The sequence below is a fragment of the Abramis brama genome (genome assembly GCF_963993115.1).
Source record: "Abramis brama genome assembly, chromosome: 17".
Taxonomy (NCBI): domain Eukaryota; kingdom Metazoa; phylum Chordata; class Actinopteri; order Cypriniformes; family Leuciscidae; genus Abramis; species Abramis brama.
Window position 1 is genome coordinate 22,077,882 of NC_139979.1, and position 22,498 is coordinate 22,100,379.

At 38.7% G+C, this 22,498-nt stretch overlaps 1 protein-coding gene across 2 annotated transcripts in view; it reads right to left on the reverse strand.

The window, feature by feature from the left end:
* The window catches only part of fhod3b (formin homology 2 domain containing 3b), a 196,649-nt gene that overhangs the window by 21,083 nt on the left and 153,068 nt on the right, over positions 1 to 22,498 (reverse strand). The window contains exons 11-19 of one of the 2 annotated variants that reach the window (XM_084088335.1): positions 20,444 to 20,506; positions 19,859 to 20,263; positions 17,638 to 17,685; positions 14,784 to 14,888; positions 14,007 to 14,141; positions 13,410 to 13,460; positions 10,742 to 10,932; positions 7,523 to 8,002; positions 5,752 to 6,668 (exon numbers count right to left, since the gene is read on the reverse strand). In XM_084088335.1, the coding sequence (XP_083944461.1) occupies positions 5,752 to 6,668; positions 7,523 to 8,002; positions 10,742 to 10,932; positions 13,410 to 13,460; positions 14,007 to 14,141; positions 14,784 to 14,888; positions 17,638 to 17,685; positions 19,859 to 20,263; positions 20,444 to 20,506 (2,395 nt within the window). The remainder of the gene's footprint in view (positions 1 to 5,751; positions 6,669 to 7,522; positions 8,003 to 10,741; positions 10,933 to 13,409; positions 13,461 to 14,006; positions 14,142 to 14,783; positions 14,889 to 17,637; positions 17,686 to 19,858; positions 20,264 to 20,443; positions 20,507 to 22,498) is intronic. The other variant, XM_084088336.1, reaches the window with a different exon arrangement.

Sequence of the window (22,498 nt, forward strand, 5' to 3'; positions counted from 1 at the left end):
TGTGCTGACAAAAGCCAGGTAAAAGTAGAGCAGTAAAAAAAAAAAAAATTATTGCGTGGGCACAATTTGCTACCACAATATAGGCTGCTGTTTGCCAGCACTTTAAAAAAATTCCACTTACATTCTCTCAGACAAACATTTTTAAAGGGGTCATGGCATTATAAATCAAATTTGACTTGATCATTTGACATATAATAGGTCTTTGTATCATTAAAACATCCTGCAAGTTTCATAGCTTAATATGTCATCCTCATTATAAACAAAGCTTTTACCGTATTTAATCAAGCTCCAAAAACAGCTTGTTTTAATATTGCCGGACATGTGACGTCACACGAGACAATACATTTGCATATGCCTGCCTCCAGAGTAAGACATCGACGAAGAGTTATACATCATGTCAAATATATATATAACAAGCAGCATTTATCGGGGTTCAAGCATTTAAGGCCTTTAAGGCCTTTAAGCACAAAAGCATCAAAAGTTATTAAGTTTTATTTAGCAAGCATGTAACGACTGATATAATAGATGGAAAAGACCATTTACAGCCAATACAGGCAATTTACCATAGGAAATATATGGTTTTAAAGCTTTTTAACAGTTATAGCACCACCTACCGTCCGATCTCCATAAAATTTGACTTGCTTGTTAATAATGTTATGTCACATATGCTGACCAATTTTTGTGAAGTTGTGAGTTTTCATTTATGATTTATATGCTTTTTAGTGTATTTTGCCACACCCATTTTATAAATGACCCTATTACAGCCATCGAAATGCAAAAGTTCAACTTTTTTTTTTATAATTATTGATCTAGAGAGTCCAGAGAATTGTCCTAGACTGGTCTGTTTCTGATCGGGCGAAAAACCTAGGACTAGTTCGCAAAAGTAGGTTTCTAACATGTTCGCGAATATTTAATGAACGGTTTGATTGACAGCAATGTTTCTTGAGGCAAAGTTGTTCAGGATGAGGAGATCTATCAAATGATATGCATATTATGTGGATGAGTGTAACGCCACGTGATTACAGAGCCATAAATTCAAAATTCTTACAGACCTCTAGGGCCATAAGTTGAACATGCCCATCGAGTTTCTTTCCGATCGGCCTCCGTTAACCTTGTCTAATAGGTGCGTAACTTCATTGGCTGATGATTGGCCATGTTTTTCGAGATACGCCAATGTCCTCATAAATATACATGGCACCTTGGGCCAAGACACTGCATACCAATTTTCAAGTCAATCGGACTAACGGTCAGGTGGTTATAGCCCTTTTCATGTTTTTTCCATGTTATAGCGCCAACTAGTGTTCAATTGTCGCGATTTTTTTACTGTGACCCCAGATTGAACTTATACACGTTTACCGAGTTTGGTGAAGATATCTCATTTACTTCTCGAGTTATAGCCATTTTAGTAAAATAGGCTCCTCCAACAATGTTCATTTTGCGCCCCCTAGCGACCATGAATTGAAATTTCAATTTTTTTTCGATAATTATTGATATTCAGACTCCAAAGAACATTTCTGCACTGGTTTGGTTCCGATCGGCCGAAAAACCTAGGACTAGTTCGCAAAAGTAGGTTTTTGACAAAATTCAAAATGGCGGAAAATTTTCCCAGGCAGAAATGAAATCGGATATAGGTTTTGTCCGTGTTGAGCCAAGGATTACAGTGATATAAGACACTTGAGTCTACGACAAACCGTCTAGGAGTTATTAGCGATTTTATACTTTTGCTTGCTATAGCACCAAATATGGGCCAATCGGGGTCATACTCTCTGAACCTCTCCTCGATTTTTGTACTACCATCTGACAAAGTTTCAAGTCTCCAGCACTTACGGTTTGGGCTGCACGATGCATTTTACAGCAGAAGAAAAATAATAAAAATCAGGGCAATTACAATAGGGTTTCAGCACTTCGTGATTGAACCCCTAAAAAAAAAAATGATGTCATGACCCCTTTAAAGGTTGATTGAATGTAGAAATAGTTGACATTATGGGAATTATTAAATAAAGTAAATTTTAGGCCATTTAGTGTGAGTAACGTCTCAGTTATGTATGTAACCGTTGTTCCCTGAAGGAGGGAACGGAGACGTAGTCGACGTGTCGACTGATTGGGATCATGCTTATGGAGCCTGTCATCTTCGAGTATTGTTAAAACAAGCCAATGCACATTGCCGTGTGTGAATTGCATCACACACTCCACCCTGCAGCGCGGGTATAAATACAGAAGTGGATGCACGCACCAGTTTTTTTTCGCTGAGGAGCCGAGCGGAGCCTAGGATCAATGGTGGTCCAGCAATAGTGGCGACGGGACTACGTCTCCATTCCCTCCTTCAGGGAACGAGGGTTACATGCGTAACTGAGACGTTCCTTTTCAGTCGCTCATGTTCGACCGAACCAACAGTGAAGCTGGCTTCATGTGAAGGGAGCCCACAGAAAGCAACCGGCTCGACACATAGGCTATTTTCCTAGCGAATGTGCTGGTGTCGCCCAGCCCGCAGCTCTAAAATATCTGTCAGCGAGGCACTCTGTGTCAATGCCCAGGAGGGAGCTACAATCTCTCTTTGGAGGAGCTCACTACCCAGGTGGACACGGTGCACCTTGGGAAAACACACCAAGATAATGGCAACCAATATGCAGTGGGCCAACCTCTGCATGAAACAGCCTTCCCTTCTGCTGGTTTTCGTAAAAGACAAGAGCTGGATGAGGTCCTGAAGCTTTGCATTCTGTGCTGGATAACCGCAAGGCGGAAGAAACAGAGAAAAGCCAGGGCTGGGTCTGCCTCCTCCAAGGCAGCGCTTGCAGGCTCACCACCTGGTCCCGTCTTAAGAGAGAGGTAGGAATCTTGGGCACGTATCCAGGCCGGGGTCTCAGATTTTGTGAGAGTTGGCCGGCCCGAATTCCAGGCACGATTCATTGACCAAAAATGTATGCAGGTCCCCTACCTTCTTGATAGAGGCAAGCAAGCAGGAGAACTGTTTCTTTAAAAAAAGGATTTTTAACTGCCGCAGTGACTCAAGGGGAGGTCTCTGAGTGAAGTAGCACCAGAGATAAATCCAAAGAAGGTATAAAGGGGGCGCAAGGCGGATTCAGTCTCCTTGCTCCCCTCAGGAAACTGAAGATTAAGTTGTGCTTCCCTAATGATTAGAACCACTGCACCATGATGTGCGTTAATATAAAGGCAACATACATTTTGAGGGTGGAGGGAGACAGCCCTCGCTCTGACCCATCTGGCAGGAAAGAAGCACAGAAGTGATCGAACACCTTTGGGGGTCTTCCCGTGAGAAGAACACCAACAACGAACAGGTTCCACTTCAGTTTGTAAGCAAGTCTCACTTTTTAGAGGGAGCTCTCGCAGAAGTGATGGTATCTACGCTCTTTTGAGGTAGATAGCTGAACCTCCACATCAAGACCTAAGGTTCCCAGAGGTCTGGTGCGGATGCCAATGGTGTCCCGTCCCTGAGATGTCTCAGAGGAATGGGTCAGGAAGGGGCTGTCGAGAGGAGCATAAGTTTGAGGGAACGAGGTTTAGTTGGGCCATTAAGGGGCAACTAAGAAAACCTACTCCTCCTCCTTCCTGACTTAGCACAGTGATGTGCAAGAAGGCTCACTGGGGATTTTTATCACATTTTGCATAGGCCCCGGAGTCAGCTGTATGCCAGTGTCTCCGTGTTTCAGGGAGAAAGCAACTGGCAAGGGGACGAGTTCGGAGAGGCAACAAATGTAACTGTGCGGCCCCAAAATGATCCCGAAACAGCTGGACTGCCTGGGAATGGAGTCTCCACTCTCCTCGACTACAGGCTGACGTGAGGCCTCCTGGTGATTGACTGATCGGGCCAAAATTTAAAGTGGAAGAAGCGACCTCAGAAGCTTCTGACTCCATAGCAGGAGATGGCGGGAGAGTTATGACATGCAAGGGAAGCGTATGAGCAACAGTCGCTGTACTGAGCAGTGCAGGCTTGCTGAGCAGCAGCATCAAGCAAGGGAACTGCTAACGACTCGAGGTAATGGATGCCAATGCAGTGGGAGGTTTGACCCCCATTACTGCAAGCCCGTTACACGTGGCCCCTCAGCTGGTGTTTAGCAGACACTTGTTCTGGGAGCATTTGACCCAAAGAATCAAAAGGTCTGAACACGGCTGAGAGTTTGGTGGCAGGCCGGGTGTTGTTAACACACAGAGTGTGCCGCTCTGCCACGGTCACCTCGAGACTCTGCCATTAAGCCAGTGCTGAAGTGGTCTTCATATGGAGGAAGCCGGTTATATGCGGCTGCATCTACCATATGCCCCAGGAGCTATGAAAGTTTCAGTGGGACCCTTTCTCACTTCTATGAAGCATTGACCGGACACGTTCCTGCTGAGGAACGTGTAGACCAAGTCCAACTCCAAACCGGAAAAGAGACCCTCAGTCCGTGGACGAGTTTACTCTTCCCCAGTTGACCTGAAGACCCAGACATGTAGCACTCGAAGGAAGTGACTTGTACTAAGACTTCAACCCCTCAATGCATAGCCCAACCTGTGAAATGTGAAGTCCAGGAATCGAACCTTGTCCGCATCCCTCATATCCGCAAGGTTGAGCCAGAGATGGCACTCCTGGACCACTAAGGTGGACATCACCAGACCGATCGGTTTCAGAGACATTAGTAGACCCGATCGGCTCCGAAGCGAAAGACAACTAGTGCGTGCATCCACTTCCGTATTTATACCCGCGCTGTGGGGCGGAGCATGTGATGCAATTTACGCAAGCCAATGTGCATTGGCTCGTTTTAACAAAAGAAGATGACAGGCTCCCTAAGCGTAATCCAACTCAGGCGACACGTCGAATATATTGAACATGAGCGACTGAAAGGGAAATTAAAGTATTAAAGAGCAAGAACTTCTATATCAAATTTGGTGGTGGTAACTGTCCAACTGACAAGCTGCTAGTTTGATCACTGATGATGCACTTCAATAATTTGTATTTAGTTAAGGCATGGTAAATTATGATGACATAAATAACTGTTATTCAGAATTAATTGACAGTTTAACTCTATGTAGTATTTTTGATTTTATTTTGTCATAAAAGTTATATTTTTGGGCATTTTTGCCTTTATTGGATAGAACAGTCAAGGACAGACAGGAAGCGATAGCAGAGGAGAGAGGGATCGGGAAAAGACCTCAAGCCGGGACTTGAACTCGGATCGCCCTAAGTGCTGTTGTGCTATGTATCGGAGCACTGCCCACAAGGCCAATCCACATTGCTATACTGCATGGACTGTATTACAAGCACGGAACATGTAAATAACTAGTAAAATGATGTGCAAAACCTGCAATCCCGCACCGAAATTCATATTATGGAAATTTAATATATAACCACTGATCGTTGTATGAGGAAAAGCAAGTTTGAAACATCAACCATAACCAGATAAACTGGAATTAAGTACATATTTTCTTGTAAACTAACTAGTAGTTACTAAGATCCTAGTGTGAACTTTATGTCTCATTTTAGGTAAGACCATCTGAATGGCTGCTGCACCTTTACCCTGGTCTATAGAGGTAACTGGTTCCACATTCAGATAAAGTTTTTTAGATTTAAGAGATTATTTAACCGATTTTATCATCCCCAAGTGAAGACCATAAGCACCACTAATTGTAATCACACTGATGAGGAAATAATTAATATAATATTAAGTAAACCAATAATCTTGAAGATTTAAGCAAAAAACAAAAAAACAACCTGATGATTAATATTTGGAAGAGACATCGAAAAGTGGGTCATTTTACCTTTGTAACTGGCAGCTCCTTGGATTTCGTCTCAAAGAGGTTTTCCAACTTGGCCGTGTCCAGTTTGACTGGATCCAGTTTGGACCACAGTGACTCCCTGCATCTCTTGTGGTTGTTGTACTGCCAGTCTATAGGTCTCACCTCATTCCAAAACAGCCGAATGGTCTTCTTCTTTTTCTGGAAGAGTGGTGGTTCTCCTCGACTAAGCTGAGGAGATCCAAGATGTGGGGGAGGTATAGAAGCCAAAAAGGGTGGTGGAGGGGGCATCATCATGCCAGAAATAGGAGGAGGTGGGGGGCATCCAAATAAAGGTGGTGGAGGTGGAAGGCAGGGAGGAGGAGGAGGTGGTGTGAGGTCACTCGTCCCGATCACGTTACTGACATCCAAAATGTCCACATCATCCTCCTCTCCCAAATCTGTGAAGTCCAACTCTTTGATTCGAAGCTCACGTGGCATGGCCATCAGCTGGTCCCATATGTGGTCTGACTCTTTTTTGGGGGGTGTTGGTGAAGGAGCCGGTAGAGGCTTTTCCTGTGCTTGCTGCTTTTCCTTTCCAGAATGCTCCACCTCATGAGGCAATACCAGTCCTTTCACCAAATCTCCAAATTTCTCAGCCACAGCCCTCACGTTACCCTGGTTATCGAGATGCTCCACTTCCAGTTTCTTCATGTTATCCTCGCATGCCTGCCGACGCGCCTCCAGAGTGGAAATGCGACTAACAAGGCTAGTCACAGAGGAGTCCTGATCTGAACACCCTTTCTCATTCTCATTCTCATTCTCATTCTCCTTTTCTTTCTCATTTTCCTCTCCCTTTTTGTTTTGGGCATAAAGCATATCCAGCATGAAGCGTTTGCTGTTAAGCACATTGTTGCACTGATCGTTGACGTCCGCTGTATTCATACAGTCTGCCCACTGGCCTAAGAGTCAAATTGAGAGCTAGTTTCATCAATATGTATGATTTTCAGAATGCATCTCTACAAAACATGTCTATTTTTATGTTGTAGTCTGGCACTGAGAAGGGGCAAACAGAAATGCTAGAATGAGTTTTCCCAGCTGAAAAAAAATGCTCACTTTGAAAAATTTACAGCCAGGGTCCACAGTTTTTATTTATTTTATTTTTTATTGAATGTTATTCTTTTACTTTATCTGCCAATGGTGGGTAAACTTGGAAAATTGGGAAATATAAGCCATAAATATTTTTTGCTGACCATGAAACTGCTGTTTACAAAAATGTAAAATTAATTAATTTTATATTTATTTGATTTTATATGTTATTTTATCAGCAAATGACAAGTAAAGTAGGAAAATAACCTTGAACTGGGAACAACATCTACTGTAAATATGTTTTGCTGACAATGAAACTAGCATTATTATTATTATTTAAAAAATAAATAAATCATGAAATACTTTTTCTTTTTCTTTTATATCATTTGGTGCTTGGCAATCCAATGAGAATAAAATGCCAGTTGGCTGGTAACTTTACTATGAACTGCAACATAATTCATCTTTTAAATCAAATTCTAGTAACTGTCTGACTATCGCTGACGCAAGTAATAAATGCTTCAAATAAAAGACATGCAAAGAGTCTACTAAAGAAAATATCTTCCAACTTTTACAAATAATGTTACCATCAGAGGTTTATCAGGGATACCTATACTGTTAAATATAGTTTTATGGTAGTAAAGAAATAATGTTCATTTTGGACCCTGTGGCGAATGTTAGACCTTCTGTGTTGCCCAGTTTTTGATTTGTGTGTGTGTGTTGTTCTCACCTGCATCACTGTCGCTGACGTGTTTCTCCTCTCGTTCTTCTCTCTCCAGAGTGCTGCTGGCTGAGGAGATGCTGGAGGCAGAGCAGTTATCTTTCTCATTCAGCTCCTCATTCTGCCTCTCCTTCTCACTCAGGACGACGTTTGATACATCTCTGTCTAACATCTGCTCTCTCTCACACTCCTCTGTACCCAGTCCATTAGTTTCTTCCTCAAAGTGTCCTTCTGGTTCTTTTTTCTTTTCATATTCCATTCCACTCACCACCATTTCCTCACACACTTCTGCCTCAGCATCCTCTGCTTTCTCCTCTGTCTCATAGTTTGTTTGAGACAGAGAGAGGGTGATGTCTGATGGATCCACAGGGCTCTGTTCCTCCTCTGGTTTGGAAGGCGACACCGACGCAGACACTGAGGCAGAGAGAGGCTCACAGGAAGGCTGCACAACTGCTGGCTGCACAGGATGGCTTGTCTTGGACTCAGTTCCTGAGAAAAAAAAAGATTGGCTTAACACCCATTCCAGATAAGAGGCCCGACTTTGACGGAACTAATGATGAAACAAAATAAACTTCTAATGATGAATCTTCCATGCAATGAAAACACTAAACTGTCATGAATGAATGAATGAATGAATGAGGCATTTATATAGCGCTGTCATATGTACTACTGTACACCCAAAGCGTAATGATACGTCATGATACTAAAGGCCTAACAAGTGATAATAACAATTTCCTGATTTAAAGACCACATGAAATCGCATGAAATAGGTGTTAGTTATGTCAAAGCCATGAACTTCTTGGTATTCAAATGGAGTGGTATTAGTGGGAGGAACATTCTCGTAAAAACGGTATTGTGCAGGGTGAGTCCAATATTTTTGGTGAGGAAGAATATTAAATACATATACATATATATATATACACTACGGGGCTGCTGAATGCTTGAATCTGACTGGTTGACAAACGTCCTAAGGTGTGCAATTATTTTCAGGGAAACGCACGGCTAAAGTAGGTCCAGGCAGGTCTTGACTGCTTTACAGATCCATATCACAATTAACAGCAACCATTTGTTATTAATATAAAACAATTCCATAAAAGTTAATTCCACAAGTTAATAATGAGTATAATAAGATTTAGACACAATATTGGTAGTTACTTGTTCTATTTTTAAGTCTCTAGTGTTTTGAATCACTGTTTTTGAAAAAAAGAAGAAAAAAAAAGAAAACTGGTTAAGTGTATGATTCAGCATTCTGTATTTCTGTCTTGTTTTAGAGTAAAAATACCAACATTCTTTAAAAGTAATTCCCAGCAATTCTCAGGTAAATTTATATTGTTTTAAAGATGTTTAGATATTTTTACTGGAAACCAAGACAAAAAATTCTGACAAAAACTTTGCATGAGTACAATGCACGCACCCCTCATCCCTTTCAGTCTGTGTTACGGTAACCCACATAACATTACAGCATTTACTCCTCCACATTTGGAAAAGCAAATAAATACAGGAAATGTGATCCTGCAGGAGCATGGGGAATAACAAAACAAAATTCCTCACAACGTTCCCATCAAAGGTTTTGTTTGGATACACAGGCAAAATATGAAAGCTGTTGATAATTCTGATAATAATGACAGAGCTGTTAACTCTAAATATCATTATGAATATCATATATAGAATACAATTTATTACACTTTAATTATGGAAATATACTTGTGATTTGGTGATTACTGTTGAAATCTCCAAAAATATGCTGCAAAAAAAAATTTATTCTTAAGTATTTTAGTCTTATTTTCCCAGTTCCTCTACCCTGTCCTTTCTTGTTTTGAAGGAAGGAACCAGAGTCTCAAAATGGGAGGAGCTCAGACCTCTGAAACCACAGTCTGATCCACACTGCTATCCTTTTACACAGGGCTGGTCATGCTTTTACTCACTGACCAGTGTGTGACCAATGCTCTGGCCTTCAAAAACCACATGAATGTCATGCAACAAGAGTCTCACTGAAAGGACAACCTCAAGCCACCCCACTCAATTATCATGTCACGGCTGATTGATGTCTTACTTTCTTTCTGCTTTTGTAATATAATTAAATATCACCCTGTTATTCCAGTAAATATTCTGTCATACCGCCACATTGTTACAGATATTTTTTGTTGCTTCTCCTCGAGAAATCTACAGTTAAGGCAGGTCCTGCATGGTTTAAACTAACCTACTGGTTACAAACACGTCTTTAACCACTAGGTTAAACCACTCCAAATTTTCATAGCAAATGACTACATTTACATTTCTATTTCATATTTTTATTAAACACATTTTAATATGCAATCATATTGCATGTATTTTATTAAATTATAGTAGACATTTTGGTCACACTTTAGTTTAGGATCCAATTCTCACTATAACTAACTATTAACTACGACTTTTGCCTCAAACTCCTAATTCCAGCTTATTAATAGTTAGTAAGGTAGTTGTTAAATTTAGGTATTGGGTAGGATTATGGGATATTAGAATATGGTCATGCAGAATAAGGCATTAATATATGCTTTATAAGTACTAATAAACAGCCAATATCCTAGTAATATGCATGATAATAAGCAACTAGATTTGGACCCTAAACTACAATGTTACCAACCATTTGGTACCATTTTTTTGGTGGTCCATACAGTGAACGGCAATGTTGTTTTGGAAAACAGGTTTGGAACAACATGAGAGTGACTAAATCATGACAGAAATGTCCTTTTTGGGTGAAATATTACTTTAAAAGTATGAAAAGGACTTACATTGTTCCCTTTTCATAGTTTAAACTGCATACTTACTGGATTCCTTTATTACTAAGACCTGCCATTGAGATGAATGAGAATGCTTATAGAAACACTAAAACTAAGATTAAAATGTGATAAAAAATTTCAACTGAATTTGTCTCAAGCTAATCGGAAACTCCATAGTGAGACTGAGTGATTGACCAGGCTCCAGTCGTTCAGCCCATTCATACCAACTCCAGCCTCTCTGATTCAGATGTGGCTGCAAATAAAAGACTGACTGACCACTGACCCAATTTCAGAAATTTTGGTTAATATTTGAGGTCAATAAACCTCAAATAAATTAAATTTTTCCCAATGGCTGACTGCCCCAGTGGCTTTACATTGTTTTCATTACAAAACATTTGTGTGGTAACGGCTCGAGTTTTTTCCAGAAATGGAACACTGTATTACTATACTACACATGGAGGAATCTCACCTTGTGCTGGATGTTGGATGGAGCATCTATCCTCCTGAGCCTCTACAGTCAAAGGGGTAGCAGAACGAGATAACGAGCTGCTGGAGGATCGTGAACTCAGGCTGAGAGTGATTTCGGTTCGCCCCCGTGTTGTCGACCTCGGACGTTCCCTTTCATTTTCCTCTGCTGCAAGCCGCTCTATTTGCTTATATCTGCACACAGCATACAAAACACAATGAAAGTCACTAAAAACATTTTATTTTATTTATTTTTTACATAAAATGACTTGAATACACCTCTTCTATGATGACTATAGTTTTAATCTATGAATTTTAATTTATTTTGATATTTTTAGGGCATAAATGTCAGGGTGATACAACTTCCCTGATATCTATTACTTTTTAATAGGAAAACAAAAACAAGACAAATCAGGAAATTATATCATGGATAAATTAATCCTTTTACAGTGAAATATATTTCTAAAAACTTTTTTTGAAAATAGTGATTAAGATGCATGCACTTGTAACTGTATGTATGTAATTCAAAGATTACATTTCTAATAACATGGCATGCATGTTTTAAACTAGATTTTTGATTTTTCCTTTTCTTTATCATGAACTCTATTATTTGTCATTGACAGATCAATCTCCTGTTGCAGTAACAGGGAACCATCTTAACTCTTTATGTGAGGTGATGTGGCATTGTGGTTAAAGATATGGGTTTGTAGCAGAAATGTTGTTGGTTCAAATCCTGTTAGTAGCAACTGAACTATGCATGTCATATTTGCTCTAGGGGAAATTGTTTTTAATAAAAGTCACAATGTTTGCTATTCTGAGGGGTGAAAGTCTGAAACAGCATGTGGACTGATAAATAATTGTCTTAAAGGTACAATAAGATTTTTGTAAAAAAAATATTTAGCCATTACTTGCAAATACTGTGGGTTTGTTCAAATGTACTTTTAGTACGATTGTTTTAGACGTGTAAAACTGCGCAGCATTAACCCACCAAATCATTCGACAAATAGTCACATATCTGGTAACAGGCTAATATAGCATTATATTTCACGTTCCTTGCAGCTAATTCATTACGATGACATATAATCGTGTGATCAAACGTATAGGTAATACAAAAACTAATTTATTAGCTGATATATAATTTATATGATTCGTGAATTTCATACATCTCTGGATGGTGAAAACGACATCTCCCATCGTTCCACTCTCCTTAATAGCGTCGTCAAGCTTCGTCTTTATTATTGTTTTGAAAATGTGACCTTTTGCGGTGAAAAGATTACAGATTGTACCTTTAAACAAATTTCATAGCCTCCAGCATGTAAGAGGATACAGATTCTCACTTTGTGCATAAATAAACTTTTCAAGATTTTCGAGATTTCCAAACTCACCAAATATGCTGCCTATAACTCTACCCTTAACAGGTGTCAACACAGATGCTGTCTGCTCCCCTCCTGTCTTATCAACCCAAAAAATATGCACCAGCACTAATATACAATATAACCAAAAACAAGAACCAGATGTTTCATAACTATATAACATTTCCTTTCTATCACCTGAATCCTTTAATTCCATCGCATAGTTATACAATACTGTAAGGTTCACAAAAAAAGGTTTGAAAAGACCTTGACTTTCGATAAGATCTAAAATAAATGCAAAGACATTGAGTCATTCCACTTGCCAGGATGAATGTTTTTAACATTTACTGTAAATGGAAAAAGCCCATGTCTAAAGTCAATTACACACCTTGTGCTGCCGTCTTTAAAGGTCTTAATCTACAGCAGCCGTTCAGGGGCCCTGACGCCATATTTCACCTGCAGCGCGTGCCGACTCGCTTCCCATCTGCTGCTCGTTCTAATAAATGTTTTCAAGGTGTATTACTATCTTTGCACTGATAATTGATATTAAATAGGGCTCAAGGCTTTATGATATATTTGCATTGGACTGCAGTAATTTATCCAATATGATTGGAATGCTCATCTTTGATAAGACACTGATATAATTCATTACAAAGAAGGCAGAAGGATTTTTGGCATGAAGATTTTCTGAACTTTATTATAGTGTCAGAGATATAAGGAATGTTTTACACTAGCAACAAGACACTGCAACAACATCACAACAACACTAATGTATATTATTATCATGAATCTTCAAAATAATTTTTTGTATGGACTTTTTTAGCTACAATGTAACAGATTTTTTTTTTTCATTTTATTGCATAACTGGAGACTGTTATTTTATGATATGATGTTATGATATTGTATTGTTCTACATTATTATTAGGTACAAATGTATATTTTTATTCAGCAAGGAAGCATTGATCAAATGTTATTTTCTATTTCTATTCTAAAATCCTAAAAAAAAATTAAATGAACTGAAATGTTTATTGAGCACCAAATCAGCATATTAGAATGATTTCTAAAGGATCATGTGACTGAAGTCTGGAGTAATGATGCTGAAAATTCAGCTTTGCCATCACAGAAATAAATGACATTTTAAAATATATAAATAAAAAAAAACATTATTATAATTTTTTTAATCATTACAAATTTTATCTTTAAAATGTATTTTTACAATTATTATATTCTACTAATTATATTATATTAAATATACATTATATTATATTATATTATATTATTATTATGCTCTATATAAGTAAAAGTCAGTCTGGAATGTACCTTTCTTCTCGTGCTTGTTTGACCTCTTCTCTCTTGTCCACATAATCCCGACTGCAATGAAGACAATAAACATGAGAAAACATGAACAAGAAGCGGAAAAGAATGCCTTTTATATATCTACCAAAGACATTTGGAGTTCCTGGGGTTAAATGATGTTTAATGTTAATTAAACAATAACAATTCAAGTTGGTATTTTTGTTATTACACAACAGTAGAGGTTGACTACAGGACTTAAAGACTTTATATGATAGGATTGAAAAAGATACAGAAAGAACAAGCATTTGTCTTCCTGCAGTCAACCGTGATTATTCATTGTCTGTTCTAAATGCTGTTTTCTTTTGAATGACCATAATAAGAGGCAATAACTTGTCCAATCAGGAAAACTCCCAGATCTCCGATAAAAAAATTGGATGGAGGCCTCAGCTGTTTCTCCAAACTGTTGGACAAAATGTTTCTCATGGTCATCTCCAACATGAGAGATTCGGAAACAAATCAGACGTTGAAAACGCTGATATATTTGTCATATTAATGAAATAATGTAGCCCTGGGTGCATGCAATAATGGCATCATAATGAAGTGCTAAGAAAGGCCACAAACTTGAAACGGCTTCTCTCCTCTCTTTCAATCCGCTGAAGTCTTTCCTCTCTCTCCAGGCGCCTCCGCTCACGTTCTGCATTCAGAGAGTCCTGGTGCTGCCTGTAGGAAGAGGTTAACAAACCACCCAGAGTCGACCTGGAGGACCAGAGAAATTAAAGAGGATCAATATTACAGAACAACAGTATTACAGAACTTGAATTAATCAGTATTCAAAATTGCATTCTGGGGGGTAAAAATAGAGTTCCCGTGTTGGCTTCAACCCGTACACTAAAAAACAACCTGAGGCAACAGTGTAAAAGTAGCCCAATCTCCAGACTATCTAACTGCATAACGTAAATAAATGACACAATTTCACATGCATTTGAATTAATCGTGTGTTAAGGCACACCTTAAGAAAAAATGTGCTTTGCACTACTCCCATAGAATGATTGCAGAAGAAAAATTATTTACGTTTGTATTGCACATTGATGGAGCAACAGATTTTGTGTAAAATTTTTTTTTTTTTTTTAATCATAAAAGTGGTTCATTTTGTTTAAGAATCTTATAAATGTATGAGGTGGAGAGGGGATTTTTATTTAAAATATATGACTGCTTCATTATAAATATGGTGGACAGCCAACTTAATATAAGACATTTGCCATCTGAATCTAATATATATATAAATAGTATATATAGTATATATATATATTTATATACATTTTATATATATAAAATCATAACCATTTCAGCCTTGAATGCACTTGCACACATGTACTTCAAAGAAGAACAGTGGCTCACCTGTCCGGTCCTGGACCCCCAGACGGTCCGAAACGGTTGTAGGGTGTGGAGGGGGCACTGGACACCCCAGATGACCTGCCAGGATATGTCCCTGCGTAGCCATTGCTAAAGGAAGGAGGAAGAAGAATTTAGTCAGTTCATAGTTTAGACACAAATTATTCAGCCACAAAAACAACTTTAATTATATACATTTTTAGATTTTACATAATTATTATTTTTTCTTTTTAAATTTGGGGTCAGAAAGATTTTTTTTCTTAAAGAAAGAAATGAATACTGTATTCAGCAAAGAAGGATTAAATGAATCAAAGTGCAAAACTGACAGTAAAGACATTTATAATAAAATAAATTTTCGATTTAAAATTTTGCTTCCATAAAAAATTTAAGCAGCACAACTATTTTAAACATTAATAATAAGAAGAAATGTTTATAGAGCACCAAATCAAGTGACACTGAAGACTAGTCTAATAATGCTGTTTAACTGATTTTTTCTCTCCCTTTTAATCAAATAAATGCAGCCTTAGTGAGCATAAGAGACTTCTAAAAATATTACTGATTATACAGTGTATATTATAACAATGTTGATTTGTGGGAATTTGTTGTCCTGAAGTTTACCTCTTAACAGCATAAAGCTAAAGTCTTGATTTATCCAAGAGAACTAATGACCATATTTTCCATTCACTTCATTTATCATACATATCATTAGCTAGTACACACAGACAAGGGGGGGGGGGGGTAAAGCTCTGATTCCAAATGATGTCATGTATTTCCTCCATCAGGACCACAACACTACAGACGTCCTGAGCGAAGAGGCCAATGTGAAGCCTCACAGACTCCCCAAAAAGCCAAGGACACACACACACACGCTTCTAAATCCAGACTTCACGTGAGTAGGTGACAAAATAAAAACTTCTTCCCAAATAAAGCAGCTTGCCAGTTCAGATCGCTGGCTGGAGATGTACGCGATATGACCTTGTATTGGGAGATATGATTAAAGACGTGGGGGATCATTTCTCTGCACAATCCCATCTTCATTAAAAGAGGTCAGTGACATGCTGTCATTCGCTCCTTACACTAGCCTCTATGTTTGAGTCTGCTGTGATTCATTACACACATTATCGGAGTAAGAACTGAGAGCCGGGAATGAATCCTGGCTTAATACCAATGGGAAAAATAGACACTGTTCTAAATTTCAAAGTGTTCCAGCACCTGACAGCATAAAAAGTCAAACACACTTTAAAGTGAATCGTTTTAGCCTTGCCAAATAAAATCCTGTTCTGTAGAATTTTAACCACAGCAAGTAAAAACGGCAGAAAATGGCAGCATTACCAGCAGCATTACCCACTGTAGTTGTCTGGGTTGATGAAATGAAATGAAATGAAATGAAATGAAATTAAAATATTTTATATTTTAGTGTAGTCTTCATTTCAGAATATTGGGCTTCATTCTTGTAATTGTTTAAAACTTTTAAAATATATCAATATTAAAAACTATTTAATAGGGCATACCTTTATCCTTTTAAAACTACTTCTTGTAGACATCAAAGGACTTTTCACACTGCGCTTAACCCCGGGTTATCGCCATTCTAAACAATGCTTTTTACCGCTTAAAGCAGGGGTGTCCAACCCTGCTCCAACACACCTAGACTGCATCCGAAATCTTAAAAATGATGCCTTCGGAAGCTGCATTGCAAGGTAGGAAGGCATCAAGGCATGTCCGAATCAAATGTTAGCTTCACTTCCTGTTTCCTGAGATAACTTCATCTGATCGATTTTTGAAGGCAGCATAGATGGATCCTTTGCTCATATCCTACAATCCTGTGCGTTCCACTCTGTGACAGATACGCTAAAAAAGATAGATGGCGTCTGAAAGTTGCGGTTGGAGGTCAGTTTGTGTGTAAATGTACGTATTTGACCCACATTCTCCACTTTTTATGTCACTTATAGCGAGAAATTACTATTGTAGTAATTTACTGTAAATCATTACATCGTTACGCTGTCTCAGAAGTATGTCCAAAATCAGTTTTGTCAGGTACCTTCGTACACAAACGCTGCCTGCAAAGTCATTGCCTGATAGGGCAGCGAGGCAATAAGTCCTCTGCCTAAGTTTTCGGACGCAGCCATACTTGTAGTTTTAAGCCTGAAGGACTTGATTAGCTGGATCAAGTGTGTTTACCTAAGGTTGAAGCTAAACTGCAGGGCTGTGGTCCTCCAGGAACTGAGTTTGACACCCCTGGCTTAAAGGAACGTTTCACACTTGTAATTTAGAGTTTAGCACCACTTTTGCGGTGTTAACCTCGCATTGCGGTGTCAATCGTGTATGTTGTGAAACGATGCAGCGTTAGAATGTTACAGCTAGATGCTTAGCAACCGACAGCCAATCACGTGCCTCGTTTTCATGTGTTGGACAGTCATGGAAACACAGCACGTTGTATAAACATTATGTTTCAGCGTCTGAGAAAAAAAAAAAAATGTCAGCAAAATATGATACGAGGATATGCAATGCTAGAGCTTTTATGTAAACATACTGTGTGTGGCATTAGCCCAATCAGTGTACAGTGTGAAACGTCACTGTTTGAATACCCAGAAATAATTGTTAAGCCCGGGTAAAGTACTGTATGAGCAGTGTGAAACATGAAGCAAGGTAACCCAGGAATCTCTTTATCCGTTGTGAATGACCCAGGGTTAACTATTTCAAGTGTGAAAAGCCCTCAAGAGATGATCAAGAAAAGATGGGATAAAGAGCTTGCGAAAACGCATAAGCCAGACTTGAACCAACATGAGAGCCACAAACTTTTCCTTTTAAATTGTTCACCAGAGCTCACAAACTTGATTTTGTTTCCATCTTGTTCCCTTACCTGCCACAAGAACTGCATGATGTGTTTGAGTACTTAACATCTGACAGACTGCACAGAAAAGACAGAACATGAAAAGTGAGTAATCGACACATAAATTACAGAAAGATTAGTCTGACTCAAAGCTGTGACAGAAACAGAGGAACAAGTGCAGTCGAGAGACAAGTACAGAGGCAATACAGACAGAACGTGAATCAAAGCAGCCTCTGTTTATTAGTGCAAAAATCTGTTTAAGATTACATTACATACAAGCAATTTTTGCCCGGTTTCACAGACAAGGCTTAAGCCTAGTCTCAGACTAAAATGCATGTTTGAGCTGTTTTAACTGAAAGCAACTTGCAGTGACATGTCTTAAAATATGTCAGTGCCATTGTTTTGTCTCAAGATGTACATCAGTAATGTTTTTTCTAAGGTACGTCTATAAAAACTACTTAAATGTCCTAATTTAACTAAGGCCTAATCCTGGCTTAATCTAAACCCTGTCTGTGAAACCGGGGCTTTTATGCTTTTAAGAGCCAACCAAAAATAATAATACTAATCTGTCAGAGTGAATATTAGCGATTTGTTTTTGTTTTTTTGCATGTAAATTAACTACTTTTTAACTACTTCATCAATGGAGAAAGATGCTTTTTGCCAAATGGTGGTTATAACACCTAACAGCAGGGGCAAACTGGACCATGCTAACCAGTCAAATATTGACCCCTTGCTTGCTATTGCTAGTTGCTTTAGTCATCAATAGTTTCCAAGTTTTCCCAGAAGAGAAGATTTTGATGTCATGTTGACTTTATAAGTGTACTGTGCCCTTAGCATAAGACTGTTGTGTAATTAGGTTATTACGCATTAATCATATTAAAGCTGCATATTGAAGAGTTTGCATACAGTCTCAACAGAGAGAGCTGTCTTTGATCCACTTTAAAATCCAGATGGGTTCCTCAAGCTGCCACAGTCTCAATGTCAGGCAAACATGCGCATGACATTGCAAAGCATTTTCAGCTTCATTCGCATGAAATGTGGACCCTACAGGCACTGTCCAGGTTGAAATACAATTGCCCTTTTATATGTGACTTAATTTACAGGCTTCTCTTGGCTTGTGGTACAATGCCTCAATGAAAGGCAGATGAGTTGTAAATGTCAGTAAAAGTTAGCATCCTTTAGGGAGTGTCTTGCACTACAGTGGCTGGTTCCAAAAAAAAAAGAACAAAAAAAAAGAAATAAGTCTTTTTACATTCCATCAAATATTAAGGAACCAACATAAAACCCATTGAGTATAAAGATTTCTCAGGCTATAATCGTACTAGTATATATTTCTCCTTTTATTGGTCTTAGGATTTGATATATAAGACAGGTTAAGCCATATTGTGCATTGAATATTAAATATTGCACATGACCATAAGACGCAGCGAGTGTAGCACTTTTTGTGAGGGTGCCATTTCTGGTGGATACAGGACATTTTACTGTGTTCTTTTGGAAGAGGATACAAAGGGATAGAGTGATGGGTCTGACTCTTTTCAGAAGGTAGGTTTGATGGAACAGACAAAACAATAAACCCTTGCCATTCACAGGAGATCCAGAGATCAAGCAAACCCCATGTCACACTTCCTTCCTATTAGAACATGAGTCTTGAATCAGTGAAAACAGACATGGGTTTCCAAATGTTACTTCTTAGGGATCTCATAGCTTGACTTGTGTGGGAGTGAAAGTCATTCTCTGAATCAGACATGCAGCTTTGAATGGCTCTATTCCAAACTTTATTGTCAGTATAGGCAGCTCCCTTTTAAGACAGATTTTGATGTTAACGTAGCTAATATATCAATCAGATGCTACAATTTCAGAACTGAATAAAATATTTGTAATTGACTTTGACACAATGCCTTCTGGGCAGGGATGTATGTATGTATGGATGGATGGATGGATAGATAGATAGATAGAGATAGACTTCCTGTGAGGTGTGTCAAATTCAATTAAATTTCAAACTTGAAAGAGAGACAATTATTAAGTACTGAATTCTGCACATCCCATTGTTGTGGGATAGCTTTAACCCCAAATGATATTTGAGAAGCTGCCTTAAAATTTGGCTATATTCTCCTGTCTACTGGAGCAGCTTTTGTGTCAGGAATGTTCATGTCTCTATGTAGGCAGCTCACTAGGGTTTGGAACAGAGCCCATACATGCATGGCAACTTGTTCTGTGAGTGGCGAGAATCTACTGCGTCTATCTGCACTACCTGCAGTGCTTGTCTGGGTCTCGACCCTGCAGAGTGCCCCCGGAAACCTTGTCCGAATCCACCGGGCAAGCAGGAAGAAGGGTGGAAGAGAGCAGAGGGAGGACAGGGGACAGGGGGTCTTCGCTTGGGGAGGTGGAGGCTGAGGAGGTAACAGAGGAACCCTGGGACGGGAGGGCCCCCAAGGACCTGACCGAAGCCCAAGAAGACAGTCTGGGTGATATCGGGGGGCCAAAATCAGGGGTAAAAGGAGGGGAAGACACTGGGGCCTTACGGATAACCTTACTCCTAGACCTTTCCCGGAGGTTTTCCTCATTGTCTGTATCAACGGCATTTGGAATGAAGTTGACCATGCACTTTAATGGCAAACACAAGCTAGAAGCTTCCTCTACTGTTGATGCCATCCAGCTACGAACAACAGAATAACAGCAGAAGTTCGAGTAAATGATGGGGAAAACCATGATATGTTGGGAGACATTTATGTTAGTCAAGTCAGGGAAGAGATAGCATCAGAAAATGGATAAGGATCTACAGTCTGGTTTCTAGCTCTAAGACTCAACACCCTGGAATCCTATTCTGCTGAAATACCTTTCAGATGCCTGTCTAGAGAGCTCTGCTTTCTGTAGCTCCTCATCCTCCTCTTCCTCCTCTCTGTGGCGAAAAGGAGGTATTGAGGGTTGTTAGGAGGGATGGGCACAGGAAAGAAAAGGTAAAGCGAAAATGAAAGGAGAGGACAAGAACAAGGACCTTCACCACATGCTCTGACGGCCAGAAGAAATGACACAGGAAATCATAACACAAAACATATAGACAAAGTCATATTACGTTACTTGGTTAAACTTTTCTGGTATTACAAAATGACAGTCACATCAACACAACAAGAAGGATACAAACCATTGTGAATAATTTCACATTTTATCAGAATTATTGTAAATATGAGTTGTTTTACCAAAAATTCTGAATATTCTACAAGCTGATTATCTAGATCGAATGGTGAATGTATACAATAGTGTGGGAAATGTTTATGGTTGCTACACTTTCTTCAAAATCCGTAAATATCTTCTTTACATTTTGGCTTTAATAAGCCAATTTCCCCAAAAAATATGCAAGAATGAACCAGCCGTCCTACATGATTCCCATTCTTTTCGACAACAAGGCAATTGAACACAACATACGTCTACAGCGTGACCAGTGTAGTCCGACTTCTGAATGAATGACGCTTACAAGCTGATTCTTTTTACTGAATCAAAAGCATACAGTGCAACTAGTCCAGTCCAATTCCCGAACAAATGACTCTAATGAGTCAGCTTTTTTTTTAATGAATCAAACACGGATAACTTATGCCGCAATCAAACTAGACGCAAAATTTCACTGCAACATAATATGACGTTTTTGTTTAAATATAATTCAACATTTAATATGTCCAAAATGGAATAATATTCACTCCACTTTACTGCAATGCAGCAATCCTGCAGATTTATTGAAGTTTGTGTTCTTTTAATTCAAATAAGAGGTTATGATGTGACATTATTGGTCACATGTCTTTATATGATACAAATTCACAGGTCAGAGTTCACCAAACTTGAACTGTGGAACGTAAGCGAAGTTCGTATGAGCTGGCATTTCCTTCCACTTGTGTATGCATGGAAGTCAATGGAACGAAAAGTGAAGTATGGTTGTTCATTTGATGTGAACTGTAGTTAAAGATGCACATTGTGTGTTTTGTCAGCAAAATCGTATAAATATTAATGAATGAAATATGTTATCATGCTTTTTGTTTAGTATAGTTGTTTAATATAGTTAAGGCCAACTATTGGATTTAATTTTTGCCAGCACGAAAAAGACTATGAAAGTCATCAAAAAGTGTGTAAGCCAACCTTTTGTAAGAATTGCATTGATTCTTTCAAAAATATGAATAACTCAAGTACTAAAAAAAAACAATAGTTTCTGGAACTATTATAGAGCTTTAGTTTTTAGGAGGAATCTAAACCAGAATCGTTAAAATCATCGCAATTCTCTTCCCATTGTCAGATCAGACCAATAACTGATTTTTGGGTCATGACCCATCATTTGAGACCCACTGAGATACACAACAGTTAATACAGCAAAGAATTAAGACCTTTAGGAGGAAGAGGAGAAGTCCTGTTCCTCACTGCTCAAAAGTCTCTCTCTCTTTCCGTCTCCTAGTAGGTATTTATTACTAATATGGAAAACACCGCACATCAAAGGTCCTTCTAATTTCCTGTGGTGGGTTAGCTAACAGACATCAGGATCAGATGACTGACTGAGATGAATTCAACTATCTGTCAACCAAACCGCTCTAAGAAAAATAACCCATGAAGCCCATCACTAACAGCATATCCTGTCATCAATAATTAAAAAGCACAAGCAGTCTGTGCAGCTCAACAAAAGGAAAGTAATGTGAAATATAAAGAGATTGTGACAGGAGTATTGCTGACCCTCAGACATATTCTTGGGTTTCAGACAGACAAGTTCACAGAAACAATTTTGTTAGTATTTAAAGCTGCAGTCCGTAACTTTTTTGTGTTAAAAATTATCCAAAATAAATTTGAGCAAATACATAACCAGCCAGTGTTCAAAACTATCTGCTTGCCTTAGCTCGATTCAAAACGGTAAGCTTGT